At 47.6% G+C, this 10,750-nt stretch overlaps 1 protein-coding gene across 10 annotated transcripts in view; it reads right to left on the reverse strand.

Moving 5' to 3' along the window:
- The window catches only part of CARS2 (cysteinyl-tRNA synthetase 2, mitochondrial), a 59,690-nt gene extending 49,014 nt beyond the window's left edge, over positions 1-10,676 (reverse strand). For 2 of the 10 annotated variants that reach the window (XR_008464457.1, XR_008464456.1), the window contains exons 1-2: positions 3,882-4,345; positions 3,753-3,803 (exon numbers count right to left, since the gene is read on the reverse strand). Coding sequence is in view for 4 of the 10 variants with exons in the window: in XM_054188355.1 (XP_054044330.1) it covers positions 3,753-3,803; positions 3,882-4,099 (269 nt within the window). In the remaining 6 variants the exon portion in view is untranslated. The other 8 variants (XM_054188355.1, XM_054188354.1, XM_054188359.1 and 5 more) reach the window with 7 other exon arrangements.
- Positions 10,677-10,750: the final 74 nt, after the last annotated feature.

Genomic DNA, 10,750 nt, shown 5'->3' on the forward strand with positions numbered 1-10,750 from the left:
CTGCTGCTCACAGACTCTTCGCTCGTAATTCTCAAAACACCCTTTGACTGAGTAAAACCCAATTAGGTGAGATACTAGAAGGTGACCAGATGCTCTGGGTATGCCCCGCAAGGTGATGAGAATCCTCAGCCTGTGCTGGCTTTGGAGAAAATGGAGCCTGAAGGGAGACTTGCAGACCTACGGGTTCCCATTTCACCCGCAGCACTGCACTGAACTCCCGTGGCTGTCAGAGCAAAAAAAAAGTGTAAGCAAATACTGGAAATGTGTTTGCATCCTTCCCCTTAGCTGCAGAGACCAGGTGGCATTAAGGTTCAAGTTTACAGACATGTAATATCTTGATGAAGAAAAATACTTTTTGCTGTTGTTGTTTGCATTATGCCCATGTTGAAAACAGCTTTGTGAAAGGTGGCACGTGCTGCCAGGGAGATAGTTTTTAATGAACACCAGCTCACGGGAAGTAATGCCCATCTAATGTGGTGACACGATTCCGTAAGAATATTAAATTGGTCTTTGGACCCCATTCAGAGGAAGAATGCCAGCACCAAAAGCCTGATAATAGACTTAACTGCCCTGCGGCCCTAGTTCGCAGAGCAGATGCAAATTTTGCACTGTTCCCTCTCCTCTGATCTTCCAATTGATGGAAGAAACACTGCAAGAGCCAGAGCGGATCTCCTGACACCTAAGAAAGCAGGATCCTTACCACTTCAGGACTGAAAAGAAAATAAATAACAGACTGTCAATATCAGGGTAGGGGCAGAGCAGGCACAAGGGACTGAATGAAATCTCCTCTCGTGCTTGGGTTTACTCTTACATTCAAGCATTCAGCCAGGAACCTGGATGTCACACCAGCATGACCGAGGCCAGCCTCAGAGCTGAGGGAAAAGGTGGCACTATCTGCACATCTGATTTCTTTCTTTATACAGAATAAGTTTTGGATATTGTATCAAGGCATACAGAGCACCTGTTTTGAAGTCTGGAAGCAAAAGATAGTAGAGAAAGTTGGGTTATTTAGAGAAATAAGAAATCCTTGTGGAGGGGAAGGAGGAGGGGAGAAAAATAATAACGCTATTATTTTCAAATTCTTCTCAAGGATCTCAAGCTCATTTCCATTATTCCTTTCTGCATTATTACCTGTCCCAAGTCAAATGTAAAAAGAACAGGAAAAAAGGAATTCTAATGATAACATGTTGCAAGAGTGCGACAAAACAATAGTATTTTACAAGAGCGGCATGGTAGCAACAGCCATCACCCCATTTGACCTCATGCTCTTTCCCAGTGCTCTCCAGGCCTGTAGACCTCCAACAGCAGCATGCTCTTCAATTGTGCCTACCAAAGCTCTACAGTTAGACATATTGGGGAAAAAATACACAATTAAAAAAAATATATATACATATATATATATATACACAATCAAGATTGTTCCACCATCCTGAACAAATCAGATAAGTAACAGGATGTCAACACTGACACGGGCAAGACCACAGATGCAGGGATGGAACAGCCAACTCCTCACATGTTGGAGGGTTTAACTGGGCAGAAGAGAGAGAAGAAGGTGGTCTTCAGCCCAGGCATCTCCCTGCACAACAGCCCTACAGGAACAACACATGAAGGCAATGAAGAGGCAGCAGAAAGAGTGTAACACAGCCACTTATCTGCATAATACACCACTCCAAAAGTGATATTCACCCTAACAGTTCTTTCCTAAACCGGCAAGTGAAGAGGTCAAAGCCTCTTCAGCGTGCCACACAGGCACAGACACATGGCAAACCTCCACATCAGGAAAGCTTGAAATTGTTAGTTTAGACATAGGATGAGAAGAGATGGGTAAGAGAACAGGCAGGGCGAGCAAGGCATTCCTAATCCCTCCTTTAATCGAAAGAGCCTGAAGGCAGGAGAACAAGGAGAACCACTGGCAAAAACAGACATCCAAAAGCCACAGAGAGCGGCAAGACCAAAAGGTGAAATTATCCACCTCTATAAACATTGTGCTCTACATGCACTTGTACTCCTTAGGAGGGAAATAATTCTGCAATTCCCTCCCCTTTACACCACGTCAGGGAAGGCAGGCCCTACTGTACTAGAGAACCTCCTCTGAGTGATAAAAGAAATGTATTAGCATCTTTTTATGCAGTTGCTCTCAAGCAGTGATTTTAAATTGTAATTATTTCAAGGTAAACTGTAACATAGCCTGTATTACAATAACTGTAGATTTAAATACACAAATTGCTATGACTTTTTTTTTTAAATATTAAACTTCCCCTGAAGGCACTAAGAAAGACATAGTGCTTAGAGATACGGTTTAGTCAGAGTTAGGTTGATGGTTGGACTAGATGATCTGAAAGGTCCCTTCCAACCTAGGCAATTCTATGATTCTATGAAGTACAAACAAAATAATTCAAGATACCATTTTCTTGATTTTTAGATCACCAGTAAAAAGCTAAGTTAGTTTTCTGCTAAGACTGGGCAAAAGCAAGGAGGAGAAAGACACCATCTCATACACGCAACAGTGCAGCAGCGTTTAAGGAGAGTATTTTTACGTGACTGGTATTTTAAAACCTCCGTTTTACAGAGAGAAGGAGCAGGTATGCAGTACTGCCATCACTCAACACTGAGCAAAATTCAACACAAGCTTCTGAACGAAGTTGGGATGGGACCAGAAGCTGTGAGATGCCCTACATTAAAAGGGAATTACTCAAATATACAGCGTCTGATCTTCACACAGATGGCAATTACCCGAGAAACCCCGTCTCTTCCAAGGAGCCCAACGTATCTTGCTCTTTCAAGAATTCGGGGACAGGAGCTGAAGAGCAGCTGAGCTGCTGCAGCTCCCACCAGCTCCGCAGAAACCTGTACGCATGCCACACATCCTCCCACTGGCTGCGCTTACGAACAACTGGCAGCAACCTTCTTCGGTGTATTTAAAGTATTTAAGAAGCTGGTTTATTACTGCAATTATCCTAATGAGCTATGGAGAAAATGCTGTGCTGTTTTGGGGTTTTATTTTTTTTTAAACACAATAAGCCACTGAACTGTTACTATACAAAAAGGCCTTTAAGTTACCTGGGCCCTCCAACATTTAAGAACTGACATTTTAACTGTTAACCTTAAAAGCACCTTTTTAATAGTCAACGCTGGATGGCTTTTCCTGGGTCCCAACAGAGTGCCCCAACTCCATTCAAGGCAGAACTACCGTTTCACAGGGATAGCACATGGCTCAGCTCCCGATCCCCAACTCCTCCCAATGGGAGGTCACGTTCTGCCAAGACAATTTGGAATAACTCACCCTGACCAGCAGAAAAAAAGCATGCCGTCCTGACACTTTCCACCCCGGAATTGTCTCTTTCTGGATGAGCTGGACCAACAGCTCATTGATGGTTGGACTCGAAGCTCTGAAAGGTCCCTTCCAACCTAGACAATTCTATGATTCTATGATCCCTTTGTGCTTCCCCAGGCGGGGTCTGTCACCAGACATGGGGTCTGTCACCCAGATGCAGGGGCTGTCACCAGACATGGCATCTCACCCAGACATGGGATCTGTACCCGTATGCAGGCTTTGTCACCAAATATGGGGTCTGTCACCAGACATGGGGTCTGCCACCCGGACGTGGGTCTGTTACCAGACATGGGGTCTGACCCAGACATAGGCTCTGTCACGAGACATGGGGGTCTGTCACGCCATGCCCACGCAGGACGGGCCACCCCCCACCACGACCACCACCTTCCCCCCGCGCTTGGGGACAGCCGCGACTCACCAGGCGTGCCCGAGGTGTGCCCGGTCGTACACCGTCGGCCCGCAGCTGTACCTGCGGAGAGGGAAAGTCAAACCGTACGCGTCACCCCACGGCCCCCGCCCCGCCCCCGGCCCCGCCGCCCGTCGCTACCAGGTGGCCACTCCTTCCGTGGCCAGTACGAGCGGCTCCTTGCTCCGGCTCCGGCTGTTGTAAGCCACGATCCCGCTGTCCCGCCCGGCCGGCGGCACCCATTCCCGCCGCCGCGCCGCTCCCCGACACCCCCGCGTCCCCGTCGCCCTCCCCCCGCCGGGGACAGGGCCCCATCGCCGGGCCGCCGCCGCCGCTCCGCGCAGCATGGCCACGGCCATGGCCACAGCCCCCCGCCGCGGGCCAGCGGGCGGAGAACCGGCGGCTCCGCCTCTCGGCGGGGAGGGGACGAGGGGGGCGCGCACAATCCTCCGCGCCTGTTCGCCGCCTGTGCCGGGAAACAGCCGGCGAGGGGGGTAGGTACAGGCGGAGCGGCAGGAAGAGGAGGGGCCGGCGGGCAGGGCCGCCTCTCGCCGGGACGGTCGTTCCCCGGAGAGGCCCCGCGGTGAGTCCGGCGGGATGGGGAGCCCCGGGGGTGCGGGACGGGGGCCTCCGCTTGAATTTGGGCCGAAATAGCGCGCCTCCAGCCTTGTGCCTCGGGGCGACCGCAGTGGCGCCGGGTTCCTTCTTAAGGAGGTTTTTAGTGGGGGTGTCTGTAGGAAATAGATGATAATTTAACAAAATGATCGCTGCCGGGTCCAGTCGGGTGGGTCGAGCGGGGCCGGCTCTGTTCCGCGGTGCCTGGCAGGTCCAGGAAGAACAGGCAGCCTGCCGACCTCCGTCAGGGCAGCGCGACGTCAGGATCCTGCACTGCGTTCCATAAATCAGAGCTTCAAAAAAACCCACTCCTGCGCCCCTGTTTGTATGGACCTGGGTAAAGTCCTTCCGAGTCTCAGATGCTTCCAAAAATGACATGAGCTGATGCTCAGTGCGGTACCCAGCATGTTAGCCGGCTGCGTGTCAAGGTCCGCTTCCTTTCCAGCGTCAGGACAAGCAAAGGACGTGTGTTTCCTGGTGATGCTTCTCTCATCCTCGCTGTGGGTTATTTATTTTCTTTTTCTTTCAGAGCATACTGAGGAAATGTAGCTGCAGTGCCTTGACCTAGTTTGGAAACTATGAGCTACTTAACTACAGTGAATAACAGTGTAATGGAATGGGCACTGGGCTGCCAAAAGTTTTTTAACTAGCATCTTGTTTCCAGAAGTAACTCTGAGCCGGTACCAAGGAAACAAATGAGGATTCCACAAGTTCATATCCAATATTTTCCCTGCTTCTCTCCCAGCTTCCGACCAGATGACTTCCACAGCTGAATGCTTTGGGGTTGTTCCCACCCCCAGTTTTTTTACTCTGCCTTGGTAGATTCCTCTACCATTAATTTCCCCGGCCTCTGTGAACCCACCTCACCTCCATCCTTTGGCACAAGGAGGGTTGTAGGCCCACTGCCGTGTTTTAGGAAGCATCCTCTTGGCACATCTTGAAGTTGAGTAGCTCTGGTTGCGACCACCCTTGCTCTTGCAGGAGAAGAGGGAGTGATCTGTCGGTTCCTGCTGCCTGCCCCACTCCTGGCTCTCCTCCTCCGTACCAGCCCCTAAGCAGCCTGTCCAGAGCAGAGCCTTTTCAGGTGTCCCCAACCATTGCGTTACTCACCCACTGAAGCGTCCCCTTGGCCTGTGGGAGGAAGGTAATACGGAGGGATCACAGCCTTTCTCACGTGGGCGCTGCAGGGAATAGGTCTGCCTGCGGTGAGCCGCCTCACAGAAGTCCTTGTGTTGTTTCCTCTTCTCTCTGCCAGGGACAGGTTTGATAGGTTTGGGCTTTTTTTTCCTCATATGTAATATGATCATTTAAAATCATTGCTTTTACATAATGATAGCTCACGGTCTACATCTTGCTTCATTTTAGGGAGTATCAGATATGAAACCCTACCAGCGACAAATGTTTCCTTTTTTTTTTTTCTTAATATGCACTTTCCACAATATTTTTCATTTAACAATCTTAACTTTTTGATCAAATAAGCAACTTATTTTACAGGCTTGCTAATTTGAGACTAGCTAGGATGAAACCAAAGACACCATCCGACAACCTTTGTAAATGTTTGCTTTATATGTTTCTCGGGAAGCTTCTCAAGCCAATTATTTCAGTTTCCATACATAGTGAGCCGGTTTTGATGTCCTTGCCGTTGAACACACATCCTGTTAAGAGTTGTCATTAATGCTGTTGTCTTCTTTGTTCTGTACGGTGCCAAGCACTTTTGACAGAGTCCAACTCAATAGTAAGTAACAATGGATGTTTGTTAGCCTTAATTCCAGGTTTAGCTATCGTGGATGAAACTGTCAACAGATCAGAGGAATGGAGGAGCTCTTCCTTTCCCTGGTGGTTTCAGAAGGCTGTGCTGATAGTCTGTGTTGTCCAGACTGGCTTTTAGCATCTCGTCCAGAAACCTCTATGTCCTGCTATAAAACATTATTTTCTGAGGGCAGGAAATTATTAAATGCCTGAAATAAACAGTTAACATTGTTCAAGCTTGAGATTTGTTTTAATGCACTAGAATAAATTCAATGGAATGGTGGAAAGTATTCTGTAAGTACTGAAGTACCAAACAAATACAGTTTCAAATGAAAAGCAATACTAATCCTGATGGATTAGAACCATAAATTATGTATTTTAAAAATACCAACGTTCTTAGAAACAATCAGTCTGTGGCTGTAAGCACACCTCTACTTATGCCGCTTATAACTACTTCCTTTCCCGATACCCTTATTCCTGGCCTGGGGGCATGTGGAATGAAATTATAGTTGTCTACCAAAGAGGTAGTGTAGCAGCAAAGGATTTTCTGCCTCCATCAGGAAATTCATCTCTGCTTCCACGTGGAGTAGAAGAACTCAGAAATGTTGAAAATGTTGAGTGGCATTCCCACAAATACTCACAAAGTGAAGAGTATGTTTTAGAGAAATCATCTTGAGACCCCTGTTCTAAAAGAGCGATTCTGGGGAAATGAAGTAAAACTGCAAAAGAAATTTCATTGGTGAACATAAAAGAACAAAGTAAACTTTCCTGCTTTTATCAAAAGCCTAGCAGACTGGACCCTGAGTTTTTAGCACCGTCTACTATTGTTCAGACAACCTACCTCTAACAAATGCTGCCTGGTTTTCATCAGAAGTATTTGGGTCCTGTGCCACGGTTTACAGAAACAAGCCCGAGGGTTGGTACGAATTTGGCCAGGGGTTGGATTGGTGTCTTTGTCAGTGGTTTCCAGTGGTTGAGGTGCATCTCTCTCGAACTCACTGTGAGAATGTGGAGCCTGTGGAATAAGCTCCCCTTGGTCTGTGCTGACTCCACGTTGGCGCAACTCAGATGCACTTCTGCCTTGGCCCTGTGCTGCAACGCACAATTACTAGTTCCAATCTGAATTTTTCGCTCGCCTTTAACGCCAGCGCTGTTTCAGCTCACTAGATGCAACAGGTGGAAGAAAGAGATGGCAGCAGCCAGAAAACAGATGTGAAAAAAGGCAGCGAGTACAACAGTCTCGGGGCAAGCAGAGGAAGAGATGAGGAGCTGTATCCAGTGAAATATCTGTTTTCTTAAACAGGACTTGACCTAAAAAAAAAGAAAAAAAAAAAAATTTAGAATGGCAGGCCTACGTTAGGTAAGTGTTTGGGAAGTTTGTGAAGTTCTTGAGCCTTTATTGGGAAGCAGAAGGAGGACTAATTCAGCTAGATTTGTTTTCCAGATTTCAGACTCCATTAATGCAACATAATTTGCTGACACAAACAGGTATTTTTGGCCCAAATATCTGTAAATGGTGTACACTGCCCACTGCGCAGACAATGCATATTGCGTGAAAGTGTGAACTGTGACTTCTCTGCTGGTCTTCATACTTGCAAACCTCAGCTCTGCTCATCTTGCCTGTTAACCTTTTGCAGTTTTGTTTCAAAACCTTCCACCATAAGCAAAATGAATAGAATTGTAAAGTTCTATTATCATCACCCAGGTAAATATGAACTTAGCCTCATAAAGAATAAACAAACAAACAAAAACCCACCACCCTGTATGTAACAGTAGAAAAGAGGGATTAAGCTATTAAATGGTGCAGAAACAGCAATTCATTAGAAGGAATAACTCATCTAATTCTTCTGTACCTATAAAGTATAACGACTAACAATCAGAAGGCACTATCTTTTCTAATAGACAGAGACACAGCTGCTTATTAGAGGACACAGCTGCTTATTAGAAAGTGATTACATAGTATTTCACATAGCAGTGTTCAGCTAAGGCAGAGAAAGAGAAAGAAGGCAGCCAGCATTCCTCGTACCAGCTGTCCTCATATATTCAGAATCTGCATTTGTGGAACATGTTTGGAGGTTTGGGATTTTACATTCTTCATATTAAGAATTCTGAACTTTATGCCCACGAGCTGGAATAAACATAATGACTGGAATAACTACACTTACTAGAATATGTATATGTTATATTATGTATGTGTTATATATATACACACATAATATGTACGTTACCCAGTAGTTGTGTGAGTTACTGATCTGGTTATAGCTTCCCTTGATCGCCACTGCTGTGAGTCTAGATCTTTAGTAAGGTAACAGCCTCAATAAACTTTTGAAAAACCCAGAAATTTGGGTTTCTAAACAGGAAAGATTTCTTGTAATCAGAGCAAAGGGGCTTGGAAGCAGAAGGAGAGTTACACATTTTATCCTCCCATGACGTATAGAAAATAGGATGAAAATGAAGCCCACAAGTCCCTTCCTTCTCTGACACATGACAATCATTCCCTACGCTTCTACTTGTGAGAGCGCCACCAGAGTAAGAAACAGGCCCCTAATGCAAAAGAACAACTGAAACTCCATTGAAAATCCCCCATCTCTCACCTACTCCCACCTACTGCAGTTCAGAGGCAAGAAGCCAAAGGAAAAAGAAAGCGGAAAAGAAGTGATGGGCAATGGCCATCAGTTCCACATCTTCCAAAACTTTCTAACCTGGAGATGTACGTATATACCTGATTTCCCTCCAGCTTCCTAAAAAGATAGCTAACATGCTGCTGAGCCTAGAGAGTGGTGCAGAGAATAGGTATTTCTGGGTACAGGTAAATTTGATTACAGCCCTACACAAAGCACTGAGAATCATATTTGGGAACTGTGAAAGCGGACTTTCAAAGAGTATACTAAATGCATCCTCAAGTGAGCTCAGTTCCATCCTTTCTGTAGGACTTGTGCAGTCCGATAATGGTGGGTTGTTTTCCTGTCACTTTTCTGGCAACACGAGAGGCTAACAGAGAAAGATCTAGTAGATGACATTTTTAAGAGGCAGATGATACCAAGCTCTCTATCCTCAGTGCATCCAAGCCCATCAATACTTATGCGCAAATCACTGAAGCTTAGCAGGCCACAACTACACTTCAAAGTCATACCTTCCTAATTGTTTTTTTGTCCATAAGGAGGAGGGATAGAAGCTCCTTTAGTAAATTATCAGGGTACTTTTACAAACCGATTTCTTCTTTGTGTGTGTAATTACTACTGTGTGTCTAGAATGGTGTTTAACTTTTTTTTGCAAGAACGACTCTTTTTGGGACTCATTTGAATTCTTTTTAGATGTCTTGCCTCGTACTGAGTCATAATTACTGGCTTGGGTTCTTACACTAGCCAGGGGACTGTTAACTACTTTTAATTGCTGACAGTGGCTCAGCTTCTTCAAGGCAAGGGTGAAACAGGCTGTAACTACCAAGGTGGTGCCAACAGTTTAGAATAGGAGTTCCCAGGCTACTGCTGCCATTACACAACTCCCCCTCGATGCCACCATAAACCAGAGCACACAGGTCCAGAAACACTGGCTTGGAGTGCTGCCTAGATGCCGTAGTACTCATCATAACTGACATATGCAAGACCTCAGGTTTTTGAGGTTTACATCAGCATGTACAGGAACTCACGGAAACAGAAAACAAGGTGAAGAAAAGAGCGGAGAACTTACAAGTATCTTCAGAAAATGAGCAACTGCCCTCCGAAACCTGCCCAAAGGAGTGGGGCAGGGTCAGTTCAAAATGGGCTTAGTCTACAGTATCGCGTCCACTCCTCAGAAGTATTTCAGTGCCTGGCTCCCACGGGAGGGATCAGTAAATAGTTGCCTGTGCTCCCCTGAAAGAGGAGAGTCTGGGCATTCAGACATCAAGTTGATGACCGCAGCAGGAGCACTTAGATGGGGTTAAAGATGCTGAGGTCCTGAGTCAGGCCGTCGCTCCCCCTCTTCCCTACGCGGAGCAGCAGAACAGCAGCACCTCAATAAACAACCACCGTACCAGCAAGTCTGAGCGCTTAGAAACGATGAGTCAGTCTCCCCTAAATTAGGGGATTGCCAGTGACGTTTTTAAAAAAAAAAAAAAAAATTAAATGCAAGAGGCAGAAAGCCCGCGTTGTTTTGCTTCGTTGGAGGCGGGGCAGGTTTTCCAGGAGGGACGAGGTGCCTGGGGGCTCCGGGGACTTCCCAGGAGGGAACAGCAGGCACGGGCGAGGGCATCTCCCTAACGAGGGGCGAGATACAACCTCCGCGGGCGGGACGGGACTGAGCTTGCCGGCCACCGCCTCCCCTCAGCGCCCGCCCCGGTGCCGGGAGGGAGTGGGGCGGGGGGACCGGAGCCCCGCTGCCAAGGCGGGGAGAGGAGGGCCTTCCCGGGCCTGCCCCGCCTCCTCGGCACCGCGGCGAGGGGTTGAGGTGTCCTGGTCCTTCCTCACGCCCCCCGCATCGCCCTGGCGGGGAGAACACGACCGGCACAGGACTGTACCCGGTACCCCTTCCCCTCCTCCTCACCGGGGCCACTCGGAACCCTCTCCGCCGGGCCGGGCAGCCCCTCACGGTAACCCTCTCACGGCGGCAGGCCCGTCAGCGCGCATGCGCCAGCCCCGGGGGCCGCTGGGAAATGTAGTCGAATC

This window comes from Rissa tridactyla, chromosome 1, assembly GCF_028500815.1.
Source record: "Rissa tridactyla isolate bRisTri1 chromosome 1, bRisTri1.patW.cur.20221130, whole genome shotgun sequence".
Lineage (NCBI taxonomy): Eukaryota > Metazoa > Chordata > Aves > Charadriiformes > Laridae > Rissa > Rissa tridactyla.